Source organism: Micropterus dolomieu, linkage group LG19 (genome assembly GCF_021292245.1).
Source record: "Micropterus dolomieu isolate WLL.071019.BEF.003 ecotype Adirondacks linkage group LG19, ASM2129224v1, whole genome shotgun sequence".
Taxonomy (NCBI): domain Eukaryota; kingdom Metazoa; phylum Chordata; class Actinopteri; order Centrarchiformes; family Centrarchidae; genus Micropterus; species Micropterus dolomieu.
The window spans coordinates 15,663,477-15,678,815 of NC_060168.1; the positions used below are offsets into that span (position 1 = coordinate 15,663,477).

Consider the following 15,339-nt stretch of genomic DNA (forward strand, 5'->3'; position numbering starts at 1 on the left):
CAGAGAAGAGAGCTCGTCTGAGGAGTAATCCAGTTAAAGTGCGCTTTGCAGAGGAGGTGGTGGTCAACGGGCACACTCAGGTGGGAAAACCTTATTTAACGCAAAATGAAGGCTGTTCTGAGCTGCTGCTGAATGAGTTTCAACTTTGGATCTCAGACACTTTTGATCAGTCTTGATTTGGTCTTATTTTCTAATCATCCAATGCGGCCTTTTCCTATTTCATCTTTTCCCGTTTCATATTGATTCCCCTCTAACCACAATGATATCTCTCCATCAGGGAAACTCTCTTCTCTTCCTGCCCAATGTCCTGAAAGTCTATTTAGAGAACGGACAGACCAAGGCCTTCAAGTTTGACAACACCACCACTGTCAAGGTATGCATTAAACATGTATCTAAGAAGAAAGGGGTAATATTACCAACAATTGTAACTAATAAGAATATTTTACCTGGGTCACTTTTGATGACTCCTGAATGGGGGATGGGTAATTAGATGGTTGGCCCAAGAGATGGCAGCATCATTCTTAGGCGGCTGACATGTTTGTTAATACCTGTGTGTATCAAAGCAAATACGGAGAAACTTGCTATATGTTTATTTATATGACCAAACCTGAATATGCTGAATATACCTATCTTACTATAACAATAGCAATTAGCAACAATAAGACCCAAAATTAAAATTAAAAGAGTGTAGATGGATAGATAAATCTTGTTACTTCCCTTTTATTTAATGTCAATAGCTAAATTTTATCATATCTGATTGGCTGCCTACATTATTGTCCTCAGAAGATCTGTTCATTGGCCCCCTCAGTTTCTCATAAGCGTTATGAGACCAAACCTGGATGAAGTCGTGAAAGGCTTCCAGAAACAAGTGGGTGCAATTAAGCGCACCACAATGGTGTGATTGGCCCGAGGGTGTTAGAGTGTGGGTTGGCTGTTCTTAGCCGTTCTTAATGGTGGAATAATACAAAAATGTAATAAAAAATTTAATATATTGCTTCTGGAGGAGGAAGTTATGAAACATTTAAGAAATGAGGAGAAAACAGTGCAATGATTCAGATCCATGGTTCAGTGAGAATCACTTGTTTGTTAGAAGGGCAGAGCTGGATTTTGCGAGTAACTCTAGGTGTCATCTCTAAGTCCACTTGGGCATTGGCAGACTGAGAGCTGTTCACTGGGTTAGTAACTCACCACCAGTAGGTGTTTGTATTTCAATTTGTATCTTCAGCCAAAGGGAAACTGACACGGGAATCAGATTTGACCATCTGCCATCATCAGACTGGGATGAAATGTGTTTGTCTAAGGGGGTCTGAGCTGTTGTTTTTTCATCATTCCAGGACATTGTTCTGACTCTGAAGGATAAACTGTCCATCCGGGCCATCGAGTACTTTGCCCTGGTGCTAGAGCAACAGTATAGCATCACCAAACTACTGCTGCTGCACGAAGACGAGCTCATACAGAAGGTGAGGGAATACAGTAGCTGTGGTTGGCTGTTTACGATAGGTGTAGTTTACTTTTAAGCATAACAGTTACAGTACACCTACTGACAAGAGGGTACAACCCAGCTAAGATTGGATGCAGTGTTGCTTTTACTTTTAGAGCTTGCATACATTTTTATACCACTATTATTTTTGTCTTCACCAGGTGGTACAAAAAAAAGACTCCCATGACTACAGATGTCTATTCAGGGTGTGTTTCATCCCCAGAGACCCCACAGACCTGCTGCAGGAGGACCCCTCTTCCTTTGAGTACCTCTTTTTACAGGTCAGAGGAGCTAATTCTCTCCTTTACAGTACTACTTTGTGTCTGTCTCCTTCTTTGTTCATCTTACAGACTTTGTGTTGTTCAGCCTCATTCAGAAGTTGACCCCTTTCTCTTTTCTTACATGTGGAAACCAAGTCTGCATGGTCATACAGATGTTCATACAGTAAAACTCTGATCCCACTTGCCAAATGTAGTTGTATATGTGATGTTTAATAAATGCTGATCTGGCAACTGACTGTAGTGGGCTCTAAACCTGCTCTAAAAACCATTACAAATAGAGTCATAATCAAAGTTGAGAAGATGTTTGGATTTTGCACGCAGTCGCTCCCCGGATCTTTCTCATATAAGTTCAAAACGGTCCTAATCACATAAAATAAGATTTATTGCTGTGTCCTTATATCACCTTGTAAACATTTTGCGAGTTAACAAAGAACTTGGTCATCTCCTGCACACACAAAGCCATAGGTTGTCTTTCCATATTTTTGTTGCACACTAAAGGAGTGCCACTTATGTCAGGTTGATTTATTGTTCTATGAGGAGTCTTTGTCTCCTGCTGTGTTTGTTTCTGCTGTGGAAATGTCAGTTTGGGTGTCCCAGTGTTGGTTTACTTCTAAAGATGCTCACGAGCTGTGTATTTTGCAGTGGCTGACATGATGTACTGTATGTTGGTGTGTTATGCAAGTAAATATAAAAATATGATACTTTTCAGTGGTACATTGGTATGTTTATTTTTATTTCAATGTGTATTTGTGATGTCTGTGTGCATTATACTGTGATTGTGTGTGTTTCCAGAGTGTGGGCGACGTGCTGCAGGAGCGTTTTGCAGTAGAGATGAAGTGTAACACTGCACTCCGCCTGGCTGCCCTGCACATGCACGAGAGACTCGATAGTTGTGGACAGACCAGGGCCTCTATCAAGTGTATTACGTGAGTCATATGTGTTTGTGTACGTCATTTTAGGGTCACACTGGTAAGACACTCCAGCACTCCTCATAACAGGTTTTGTGTAATTTTGGTGATATAGGGGTTTGAGCTTGTTCCACTGCTGCAGTCATAATTTGTGTGGGATAAGGGTGCATGCCAAATGCCTAATCTATTAATGTGATTGGAAAATGTTTTTGTGTATCTGCACAAGGGTGTGTGTTGTCTGTCTCTGTCTCTTCCACACATATAAGCTGTAAATGCACAAACAAATTAGCACAGATCCATTTCCCAAAGACCACCTACCTCATTGACGCACCGGTCACAGTTTAATATGGTTATATAGGTCATTGCAGTCAAAAACCTCAAACTAAACTGATGGACAGTTACACTAAAGGGACACTGAGTTAAAATATAACTTTTTTGTTACATCTAGTGGCAGCTGTGGGGGAAAAAAACATCAGCAGATATATCTTTGCCATAAATCTCTTAAAGTTAATTCTGTATTTGGTTTTAATGAAAAGGTTTTGGTTTTTATAAAAAGTGCAAATTTCAAGCTCACTGTTAGGCACTGATTACCTCAGAGATCATATAATATTCACAACAATGTACATGTATGTCACAATTTTACTACATTTTACATTACATGTAACAGATGAGCTGGTGAGGCAACACTTAAGCTAGCTATGCAGAACAGTAACCCTCACCTTCAAACATTCATTCTCGTGTGTTTTTCATTCCTGTAGGACTTAAGTAAATTAAGGCTGTACTTGTGAGCCAGCGTTTGCTATATATCAAAAAACACAAACTAGCTAGAGGCTAGCATTATCTGCGTCATAATGTATGCTTCTTACCTGTCCTCAAACTCCACATTGGTTTTGCCTTTTTCTGAGTCCCAGACTGCCTCCACCTTTCTAATGCTGCATCAATATATACTTAGTTTTAGGACAGCTAATTCAGGTGCATAAGCACATATGGGTTACTGTAGTTCAATTTCACTTCCAACTTTGCAAGCATTGAGGTAACAGAGCTCCTCATTATGGAGCTGTGTGCTTTTCATTCCTGTGTGTGTGTGGTAATGACAGGAAGGAGTTTGGCCTTGACAGCTTCATCTCTCCCACGCTGCTGAGCAACATGAGGGAAAAGGACCTGAGGAAAGCCATCAGTTACCACCTCAAAAAGATCCAGTCCCTGCTAGAGCCACGCCAGAAGGTAGGTACAGACTGATGGATGAGTGGAAGGAAGAATTGAGAGGCGTAAAGAGATAGATAGTGACAGTTTAGTAGTGGCTTTAGGGTACATTTTAGCTGAGTCTTACACTGACTTCTAATCTCCCTGATGTTTTAAGTGGTATATGGAGTGACAGCAGGTTGGGAGAAAGATAGATGGTGGGTGTGGGGGTAATTAAAAAGGAAATAGTAGGTCTGGGGCTACGATAATGTTTCTGGGAAAATAAGTGGAGCATATTTCTCAGTGGAGAGCATCGTTTTGGTCAACATTGACATAACCCCCTTTCATTCTGTCGTCTGCCCGTCCTGCTCTCACTCATTCTTCTCTTTCCTTCCATTTCCACTATGGCATTGTAGGTAATATCTGCTGCTCAGGCTCGGTTGGCCTACCTCACTCAGCTGGGAGAGCTCATTTCATATGGAGGACGATCATATACAGCTACAATGATGGTAAGGGCTAGGAGCCTGATATGGTGGCTCCATTTGCTAAAGCATATATCACATAACCAATTCAGGTGATTACATGTCCTTTCCTCTTAATCGTTACCTCCTGTCCTCCTCATCTTCTCACCCTCACCTTCACACAGCTTCAGGACAGGGAGGTGTTGGTCAGCCTGCTGGTGGGAGCAAAGTATGGGATGAGTCAGGTCATCAACCACAAACTCAACGTGATCTCTACACTGGTGGAGTTCAGCAGCATCAGCCGAGTGGAGTTGCTATCTGAGTCAGACAAAGTCAGCCTACTGCGCATCTCACTGCACGACATGAAGGTATGGAAGACTGTGTATTCATTTACATGGTCAAAGATACTGGGCTTTATTTTTTCATAAACATGTAGGCGCTTATACACTGACACGGATACGAAAAATGGATATTCTCTTAGCACACCACATTTGCGCCAAAGCTCATGCTAGAGTAAATATAGGTCAAGCATTTCTCCTCCACAACACAAACAGTATACAGCCTAAGGGGTTATGTGGTAGCTATAAAGCTAATTCACTGTACTCAAAGGTGACTCTCTCCCTCTTTCTCCCACTATTGCCTTTTCTCCCTTACCCTTTGGCTTTAATCACTACCACTTTACCTTATCTTCTACAATGCCCTCCACCTCCCAGCCATTTGCCTTACTGATGGACTCTCTGGCAGCCAAAGACTTAGGGTGTCTGCTGGGAGGCTACTGCAAACTCCTGGTGGATCCCAGTGTCAGTGTCTTCCGTCTAGGGCGCCCAAAAGTGAGGGTGCACCGGATTCCTGCTGAAGAAGGTGTGTGTGGGAAGTTCGCCGTAGTAGAAGGCGTGTGCTATGAGTCCCTATCAAGTGAGCAAAAGTTGTTTCACTTTAAATAATCACTTTCTGGCTTTGGCCTTTTGATAGACATTTTTCACATCACATGTTGATGTATGTCACCAGCCAGTATGGGTATGGATAAAAAAGCCAGACATGTTATAACATCATAATTTAAACTTTATTCTGTTGTGTTTATATACTAACAAATTGTTTTGTGATGCTTGTCTGGTGTTATTAGGTTATGTGTCTCGCTGCTGTAGTGACTCAGATGACTCATCAGATGAAGATGACCCAATGGATTCTCAGAACTACAAATGCCCAGACCCAGCAAGTCAGGACTGGGAAGAAAGGAGGAGAGAGGAGGAAGAAAAGAGGAGAGAGGAAGAAAGAAAAGAGAGAGAGGAGAACAAAGGCAAACAGGAAGTGAAGATAATAGTGACAACAGAAGGTAAGGAAAATGAGGGTGAAGAGGAAGGAGGAGCGACAGGAAGTGGTCTGCGTAAATTTAGTATTATGGATGAAGAAATGAACCTGGAGACCACCTGGTACCACACTGACCCAAGGGTCACCAGCAGCTTCTCCAGCTTGTCCAGTGGCTCCTTGAGTGCTGCCCTGGAGGAGAGCAGTGCTGCAGCTAAAGTCCCATCTCGTCTGGATGCACTTCGTGGACCATGCACAACTGAGGTACCAAGCTTGGACGTTCACCACCCCTACCTCTTGGAGCCTAAATGCCACCAAGGGCCCCTGCGACCCACCAACCTCAACTACCGTGGCAATGACAACTCTTGCCTTTGCTTTGCTGAGCTCTCCAAGGCGGATTTTCTGCCTAGCCCGCCTGAGGCCACTAGCGATGATGACGATGATGATGATGATGATGAGGAAGAGCAGGGAGTGGAGGAACTCAGACGCATTTCTAAGATCCCTAGTTCAAGAGATTTGAGACTGATTGACAGCACACCCTTTGAAAGATCACCCATTAAAAGAAAGAAAAAGATCCCTCCCAAAGTACCATTAAGGACGAGTTCAATTCCTGGGCACAAAGCAGGACAGGCTGCGCAGCGTCTCTCCAAGGACGAAGAGGGTCTATTCCTTACTCCTTCACCCAACCCCAAACCAGCTCTTTTTGTTAAAGAAACTGCCTCAGAGTCTGAGGATGAGTTTTTTGATGCACAGGAGAGATTTACTCCCCCAGTTCCTGATCTATCAGGTTTGTTTACAGTATCTTTGTTATTCACAAATTATTACTTCTTATTATGACTTTGCAGATGAATAAGACATTTTTTCCCAGTGACATTTTTGTAAAGGTCCTTTGTCTCTGGTGGCATGTTTTATGTGATAGGACATTAATGTGATTAAAGGAGGTGAGGCGAAGATTTGTGTAAATCCACTGATGCCTTTCTCTTTCTGTCCTTTTCTTTTTATTTGTCTCTGTCTCTCACAGACGCTGAGCTGGCTGACCGGCGGAATGCTAATCGGTTTAGTGGAACCTTGAATGGTCTTCCAGCTGTCCCAGAGAAAGAGCCATCCTCCCCCCTTGCCAATAAAGCCCAATTATCTAAAATCAAGAAGGAAGTGGAGATGCTCAAAGACCCCCCAAATCAACGTACCAATCAACAGCCCAGTCCACCGAGGCCATCTCAGAAACCCGAAGTTAAGGTTAAACCGCCATTGGCACCTAAGCCCCAACTGCCTCCCAAACCTCAGATCATTCCTCCCAAATCCCCCCAGCATGGGCGATCATATGCCCACTGCAATGGGGATGTCTCTGGCCGTCTGTCCTCTGAGCTCCTGGAAATGGAGCCAGACACCATGGAGTTCAAGTCTGTCACATCTGGGGCAGGTGGACTACCTCTGTCATCACCCCTGATCACAGCAGTGCGGTGCAGCAAGCAAACATCACCCATGACACCACAAGAGTACAGCCCAAAAAAGAATAAAGATCTTAAGGATGAGAATGGAGTGGATGTTGTTTCCAATGACAAAGCACAAATTCCTGTAGAAAAGGAAACTCCTAAAGTTGAGGGGAAAAGCAATGGGACTGCCCAACCCACAAAAAGGCCACTAAACCTACCCTCTATCCCCTGCTCCAATTCAGGTACAAAGCTAGCTGTTCCCCCTCCAGTGCCTCCCAAACCCACATCTCCCACCAATTTCCACCCTTTATCACTACCTGCTAGCTCTCCTGTCTCCCCAACTGATCCAAGCAAAGGGATCTTTAAGGATAGCATCAGTCCACCAAATGGAATCCATCCTTGGAGCAGCCGCAATGGCAGCGTTCAGTCAGGACCCAGGAGGGTCTCTCTGAGTCATGAAAGCCTGTCACCCAAAAATACAGACGCACCTCTCACCCTTACCACCTCCCTCACCTCAACCATCTCCAAAGGTGTTGGGGCCCTAGAAAACAGAGAACCTGGAAGATCTGGATCAGGATCAGACCTGAGGACGAGCTCTTCCAGCCTGGGAGGCAGACTACCAGCTTCTGCCCTGAGAGGGAAGATCCAGTCTCTGCCTTGGTACATGACTCGTTCCCAGGAGATTTTGGGAACTCTGGACTATCCCTCCACTAGCTCTATCAATGGAGACACATCTGGATTTGGCTCCGGTTTGTCTATAGCCAGTGGTTTATCAGACTTAAACAAGACCCCTGTCAAGGAAAAAGAGACTATTAACTCAAAATCAGGAGGGAAAGGGAATATTTTAGAGGATGGAGCTGAGGTTGTCATAGCCACCATCAAAGAGGCCCAGGAAGTGACCTCACACATGAAAAAGGCCAGTGGGACAAATGGCTCCCACCCTAATCTGAGTTTTAAAGACAATAGTGCACACCGCGGCAGTGTTTCATCAGAGCAGCCCCAGTCACGGCCCCATTCAGCAGTGGGCTTGGGAGGTGTGTCCAGCATGCAAATTGGAGGTGACTCACCAACTTCCTCACTCGCAGACAGTACTCCTCCACAGCAGCACCGGGAAGCTTGTGGCTGTCGCACCGTTTACGCCAACTGTTTCAGTGGAGACACTGAGGATGGGATAAGCTTTGATGAGGAGCTTACCGTTTACGAGTTCTCCCGCCGCACACGCCCCAAACCTGCCCGACCCGCACCTGTCTCTTCTCCTACAACGCCCTCCGCACCCCACACTCCAAAACCCAATATTCTGTCACTGCTTAGGGACAACCCCCGTCCGCTATCTACTTTTTCCACTGCCTCCTCTGAACTCAGTCCCCTAGTTTCATGTCCGGTTTCCCCAACAACCTCACTTGGTTGTCCTCTTCGTTCACTTACCAACAAGAATTATGGTGGGCTCAAAGGAGGTTTTGCCTCCCTACGTCAAGATATAGACCAACTTCTGCTGGTCTTAGAGAGGGGAGCCCTTGAACAACCCCAAAAAACACCATATCAAGACTCAAACCAAGATATCACTTCCATCAAAAAAGTAGGGCCTGACCTAAATCACAATGGAACTGAAGGCAGTACTACCCCAGCACCCAGCCCAAATTGTACTGGGACTAGCACCGCTGCCATGACAGAGGCTGAAAGGAATCTTCTTCAAGCAGAGGCTCGACGATTGGCATCTGGGTGTCAGCGGGCCACACGTGTAGGCTGGGCTCCCGATGAAGCCCTACGTTCTTTATCTAACAGCTTCAGTGCCCTGGTTCAGTTGTCAGCAGCCTGCCTGCGAACAAACCCCTGTCCTGGTTGTGACATCTGCCATAATGCGAGCCTGGTCCACAGGGATGAGGACGATGATAGCCAGGAACCCATGGACAAGCTAAAGGAGATAGTGGGTCTGTACCGGGACTTTGTTGGGGCTGTTGAGACAGCTGGAACTGGTGCTGGGGTTGGGGGTAAGAGTGTGGGCCTCACTGGCTCTGGACAGGGTCAGGGGGAGAGTGATGGGGTGAGGCTGCTAGCCAAGCGCTGCACTGTGCTCATCTCCTCTGTATTCGCACTCACACAGCTCTTTCGGACATGCACACTAGACTCCTCGGACCCGCCTGGCCACGTACCTCTCAACTTTTGACCCACTAATACTGACACTGACTTTAGAGGTGAGACAAGAGGAAACAGCACAGAGTGATCTGGTGTGTAACCCCCTGTGTTCATGTACAGTAAGTGCCATGCACACCACAGCACACAAACTTTTATCCACATTACACATACCCACATGGAAAACACATACACCTATCAAATCCCTAAAGGAAGAGAGGAAAATTGCTTGGCCTCTTCTTGGATGCATATGGACTATGCATTTGTACATATGAATTTTATAATTATCTTATAATTCTCTTATTTTATGATACAATATGTGTATGTATGTAAGGATGGATTACCCATGTATGTATTTATGTATTTATTTTTACAATATTTGCACCATGGTCTGTGATGTGCAGGTCTCTGGTAAAAAAAACCAACTATGGATGTCACTGGAATTTTTATTTTTCCTTCTCTTTGAGACAGTATTATGTTATCTTTTGCTGCTTTAAAGATTTCTCCACTTCACAAGGTGTAATCTGTAAATTGTCATTTTCAAGTTTAGTAATAACAGTACCTTTTCCTGACAAAATACAGAATATATACTTTATCACACCTGCAAAATACAGTTATTAACTGATTTGTTTTATATGTGCAGGATCGCACCTTTCTAAGGATTTAGTTTTTCAACATTACAGTCACATATAAATGGGATACAAAACTAAACCATTACTAAGCAGGGAGAGCACTTTTGACTGTTACAGATTGCACCTTTTTATGAGACACATACTCCTGTGTAAAGTGTTTTTCTACCCCTTACCTGGTCCTGACTGACTGTGAGTGAATGCTTCTTGGAAATACTCCCATTACCCAAACGTATGCAGTATAACATGAATCTAGTTTTCATCCAAAGGACATTACATATATATTTTCTGGGAATGTGTGGATGAGGCCTAGGGAGCAAAACAGGGGACCTTATTTATGTAGTTAAAAAAAAGCGTTTTTGACTCGACACAAGGGTGACTGTTAAACTCTGTCCAGATGTAGCAAAGATCCAAAGTCTTAAAACACTGAGCCACAACTGTTCCCCACTACGGTTTCCTTTTAGGGCACACCACCTTATTAATAACATACTGACTGACGAAGATGGACTGATTGCTGTATGCTGGGGTCAGAACTGTAGATGTACATTTATATCTTTGTGTCCTATTCTGTCTCTACATTAGTTTATGGCTATGCAAACATAACCCCCCCCCACATACTGTATTCTTGTTTTTTGTGCTACCATTAAAAACAACAATAGCTGCATTATGTTTGTCTGAATATAATGGATGCTTTCTTTGTTTGTTATGTTGGCCTTTGGGAAAACTTACTGCATCATGGATTGCAACATTTTGCAAAGTTGCATGGCATTAGCATTTGTCAATATAAAGACTCCTGTCTATACTGTCTGTGAATTGTCAGTAAAAGGATTATATTGCTCGATCAGTTTGCTGATGTACAGTGTTCACTAATCAGCTCGTCCATATCACGTAATGCCAGTTAATTCATCAGCCATCCTATTTGGAGGATTTCCATGAGCCACCTACGTCAACAAAAAGGTAATTAAGCCAACTCAGTCAGCAGTTGCTTATACAAATATGACAAGGGGATTGGCCGAAATAAGGACTGCGTATGTGTTCAGAGATAGCTGGTTAGGAGATGGGTGCTATCTTTATCTTTAAAATATACGACTGAGGTAAGTTTTGTTGCGGTGGCCATGCTTAAAAAATAAGAAGGCAGGTGTCGTGTGTGAGATTTCAGAGCTTCCAGTTACCAAGGAGGTCACGTCTAGTAGCAGTGTCCATCACAGCACTAACATCAAGACATACAGTAGGTCTCAGGAGCATCTTTAGTTGTTCATCAAGCATGCCCAAACAGGGAAGAGTGCCAGTCTCCTATTTGTTTTGTTTCTGTATGGTTACATTGTATCAACAGCATTTTTATTTTCAAAGAGGACATTGTGTTTCTACATGAGCAGTCACTTTTCAGTCGATGTACCAAGAAATGTATTGTTTGGAAATAAATTACACATTGACCTTAACAACGTTTGACATCTTGGTGTTTGGGATCTTGTACCAGTTAATAACTAATTTCAGTTCATATAAGCTGCAACCAGTCAGATCAGAAAAAATTACATTTACCAAACAACATTAAACCCATGGGTGAATATTTTAGCAACAGCATAGAGAATGAAGATATGCCTCAGCAGGCTAAATAGCCTCTCTGTACCATAACTGCACTATTAATACTGTTAGTGGGAATTTCTGTGAAATTTCTTTTCTAGCAATGAGTTGCTATACTTCCACAAAGGGCCTCCTTTCTCTTTCTCTCATTTGGTATTGGGAATGTCTCTAAATTATTAACAGAGAGCCATCTGAGTTAAAGCAACATCTCCAATAAAACTTATCCTTAAATAATGAATTTTAATGTCAAAATATTGAGATTTCACTGAACATGAGTCTGAGAGACATTTGCGAGGGTGAAAATAGTGACAAACAAAAAAACTGTAAGAGAGCTGAGACGATTTTTTACTACGGCAGCTCAACCCTCCCTGAACCAAAGTCCCCACGTCAGATTGCCCTTAATCTGATCATTATCTGCAGTCTGACTTCTTGACACAGTAATCTAGAAAGTCGCACTCTGCACTATCGCACGCGTGAAAAAAAAATGGTCTGACAGCATTGCTCAGTTACTGGGATTTTCACGCACAACCATTTCTAGGGTTTACAAAGAACGGTGTGAAAAGGGAAAAACATCCAGTATGCGGCAGTCCTGTGGGCGAAAATGCCTTGTTGATGCTAGAGGTCAGAGGAGAATGGGCCGACTGATTCAAGCTGATAGAAGAGCAACTTTGACTGAAATAACCACTCGTTACAACCGAGGTATACAGCAAAGCATTTGTGAAGCCACAACACGCACAACCTTGAGGCGGATGGGCTACAACAGCAGAAGACCCCACCGGGTATCACTCATCTCCACTACAAATAGGAAAAAGAGGCTACATTTTGCAAGAGCTCACCAAAATTAGACAGTTGAAGACTGGAAAAATGTTGCCTGGTCTGATGAGTCTCAATTTCTGTCGAGACATTCAGATGGTAGAGTCAGAATTTGGCGTAAACAGAATGAGAACGTGGATCCATCATGCCTTGTTACCACTGTGCAGGCTGGTGGTGGTGGTGTAATGGTGTGGGGGATGTTTTCTTGGCACACTTTAGGCCCCTTAGTGCCAATTGGGCATCGTTTAAATGCCACGGCCTACCTGAGCATTGTTTCTGACCATGTCCATCCCACAAATCTCCATCAACTGCAAGATGCTATCCTATCAATATGGGCCAACATTTCTAAAGAATGCTTTCAGCACCTTGTTGAATCAATGCTACGTAGAATTAAGGCAGTTCTGAAGGCGAAAGGGGGTCAAACACAGTATTAGTATGGTGTTCCTAATAATCCTTTAGGTGAGTGTATTATTCAAGATACATTATCGAAAATCAAATTGTTGTAAAAATAGTTAAATAAATCACAAATAAGATTTAAAGAATATATTTGAATATATTCCAAACAATCTCTTTAAATGAGGTATACACCATAATATGACGTTGTACAAGTTTACATAGACTCCACTGTAAGTATAGCGTGAGTTTTTTTTGTTATGGTTTACTTCTTACAATCAGAGAAAGACCAGGTATAACTGCTAAGTATACCCATATAATTTTATACTGTAGTCTGTACTGCATTGCTCATTACAATCATATAACATGTTGACATGTGAAGTAGGCCTAAAGCTTCGACCAGTAATTTAAGGATAAATCTAAATCAGGGTACACCATGAACAGCTTATTTTTTAGGGTCCAAAATCCAGAATTAATGTACTGGAAGTGTACCACCAGAGATTTTGACATGTTACAGTAGCAACACAGGTGTAAATGGTAAAAAAAATAAATGATGGTTGAATTAAATTTAGCTGCTTTAGTTTCAGGGTCCTAGTATTGAACATGTTGACTCACTGTCACACTGTCATTGCTTACTGGAACACTTTAAATGAACAGAGCCATCGTTAATGTTATTAGTAACACCTGTGCTTTTCCTACCTTGACTGTTAAATTCCCAGAAATGAGTTAATTAAGTTACTAAATTACATATTTCCTTACAGATAAGTTCATGGAAATTACTGGACAGCACCATAAAATAAACATTACCTGCTAAATCACTGCATGTTAAACTGTGGGTAATAACAGCAACAGGGACCTAACTAATGTAACTATGTAGCATTTCCACGTTGACATAAGCTTAAACATTTATATTGCTATGCACAATCTAAGCAGTTCAGAACTAACTCAAGCAGGTGACCGGGTCACCTTCAAGAGGCCAGTTAAAGAACCAGGTGTCTAATTGGGACTAGCATTTTTACAGTATTAAAAAAAAAGGATATCAGTAAGCTATAAACCCTCCGTGTAGGAACGTCAGTGCATCTTCCGTTGTTTTTCTGCAAGGGGACAGTCATGCATTAGTGCATAGTTCTCAGACATGGTCACTGACACTCTCACAGTCATGTGTATTTAATATGTGTGTTTACCAGGGCTGCAACTAGCCAACCCATCAAATAACAATTTAGTCTATAAAACGTAACAAAATAGCAAATATGCCAATATGCATAAGTTGCCAGAGCCCAATGTAATGTTTTCAGATTGCTTGTTTTTGCCTGACCTCCAGTCCAAACCCCAAAGATATTACCTTTTCTATTGATTTAAAATAGAGAAAAGCAGTCAATCTTCACATTTGAGGACCTGGTAAAGAAAATGTTTGCCATTTTTGTTCAATAAACACGAATATCAGAATTGTTTGGGAATGATTTTGTTGCTGACCAACTAAATGATTCATCGACTAATTGCTCAAGCACTCAAACAGTGCCAAGCCGATAGGTAGAAATGTTTGTGAATACATTATGTGTTTGAACTGAACAGAATGAGACATGAAAGTTTGATCTTTGTTTAATCTGTTTATAGATTCTGTGGCGATTATTTACCTGACGATATCATCAGTACAGGTGAGGTCCTCATAATTCCCTATAAGAAGCATTCAGTGTTTCAGTGTTGTCACTATGAGGAGATATTATTTGGCAATTGCACACTGATGGATCTCTTGATTATCAAAACATTGACATTTTTCTCTAATGTTTTGTTTTACAGGAAACGTTATGACTCTGAAGTTCCTCTCTGATGCTTCAGTTACAGCCGGGGGCTTCCAGTTACAATATACTGCCTTAGATGCACCTCTGTTTTCACACAATTACACCCACTTTTTCGACTGATCAATGCTTTGATCCTGTTACTGTATTTATGAAGTTATTGGTTACCTCATTTACTGTAATTAATACGTCTTTATAGCTTATTCTGTCAAATAAACAAGTTCATTAAATTGTGTTGTTCCTAACTTTGTTTTCACCTGTCCTGATGCTTAATTTATAGAAAACTAAACTGGTTTCTGTTTTTTCCAATTACATAAACTTTCACACTGCAAAGCATTTGCACAGCCAACTACGGTATTGATCATGGTGTTGGGTTATCATTGTTGCTTCTTTGTTGTGTCTCATTTCTACATATTTTATGACCCATCACTGACTTTTATACACACAACTTTTAAATAAAAACCTACACACTGTACTCATGGACTGAGAATTTGGGGTCATACCTCATTTAGACAGACTGAGGCACTGGGTGGGGATCTCTGGTACTGCTCTAGAATGGTTTTCATCCTACCTGTCAAATAGGAAGTTTTGCGTGTCTGTAAACAACTATGTCTCCTCGTTCTGTCCAGTTAAATATGGTGTGCCTCAGGGGTCGGTCTTAGGACCCATTTTGTTTTCCTTGTATCTGCTTCCCCTTGGACATATTATCCATAAACATGGCATTTCTTTTCATATTTATGCTGATGACACACAAATATACTTGCCCGTCAGATCCACAGACCCTGGAATGCTGAGTTCACTTAACAACTGCCTTTGTGAAGTTAAGAAATGGATGTCAAATAATTTCCTCCAGCTGAACTCAGACAAAACAGAAATCCTGGTCATTGGGTCTCAGCAGATGGCAAATCAAATACTGCCATCTGCTGGTTCCCTAGTAAATCACATTA

At 42.3% G+C, this 15,339-nt stretch overlaps 1 protein-coding gene and 1 long non-coding RNA gene across 3 annotated transcripts in view; both read left to right on the top strand.

Annotated features, from left to right (window-relative positions):
* Window positions 1-11,248, top strand: part of frmpd1b (FERM and PDZ domain containing 1b) — a 28,608-nt gene extending 17,360 nt beyond the window's left edge. The window contains exons 7-17 of one of the 2 annotated variants that reach the window (XM_046031541.1): window positions 1-80; window positions 278-373; window positions 1,335-1,460; window positions 1,642-1,761; window positions 2,554-2,687; window positions 3,767-3,893; window positions 4,268-4,360; window positions 4,498-4,680; window positions 5,026-5,227; window positions 5,436-6,404; window positions 6,639-11,248. The exon at window positions 1-80 is cut by the window's left edge and continues 25 nt beyond it. In XM_046031541.1, the coding sequence (XP_045887497.1) occupies window positions 1-80; window positions 278-373; window positions 1,335-1,460; window positions 1,642-1,761; window positions 2,554-2,687; window positions 3,767-3,893; window positions 4,268-4,360; window positions 4,498-4,680; window positions 5,026-5,227; window positions 5,436-6,404; window positions 6,639-9,214 (4,706 nt within the window). In that variant the 3' untranslated portion in view covers window positions 9,215-11,248. The remainder of the gene's footprint in view (window positions 81-277; window positions 374-1,334; window positions 1,461-1,641; window positions 1,762-2,553; window positions 2,688-3,766; window positions 3,894-4,267; window positions 4,361-4,497; window positions 4,681-5,025; window positions 5,228-5,435; window positions 6,405-6,638) is intronic. The other variant, XM_046031542.1, reaches the window with a different exon arrangement.
* A 2,876-nt stretch (window positions 11,249-14,124) lies between these two features.
* On the top strand, window positions 14,125-14,622 carry LOC123958360. Its single transcript, XR_006822040.1, has 2 exons — window positions 14,125-14,251; window positions 14,394-14,622. It is a non-coding gene; the product is annotated as an uncharacterized LOC123958360 (long non-coding RNA).
* Window positions 14,623-15,339: the final 717 nt, after the last annotated feature.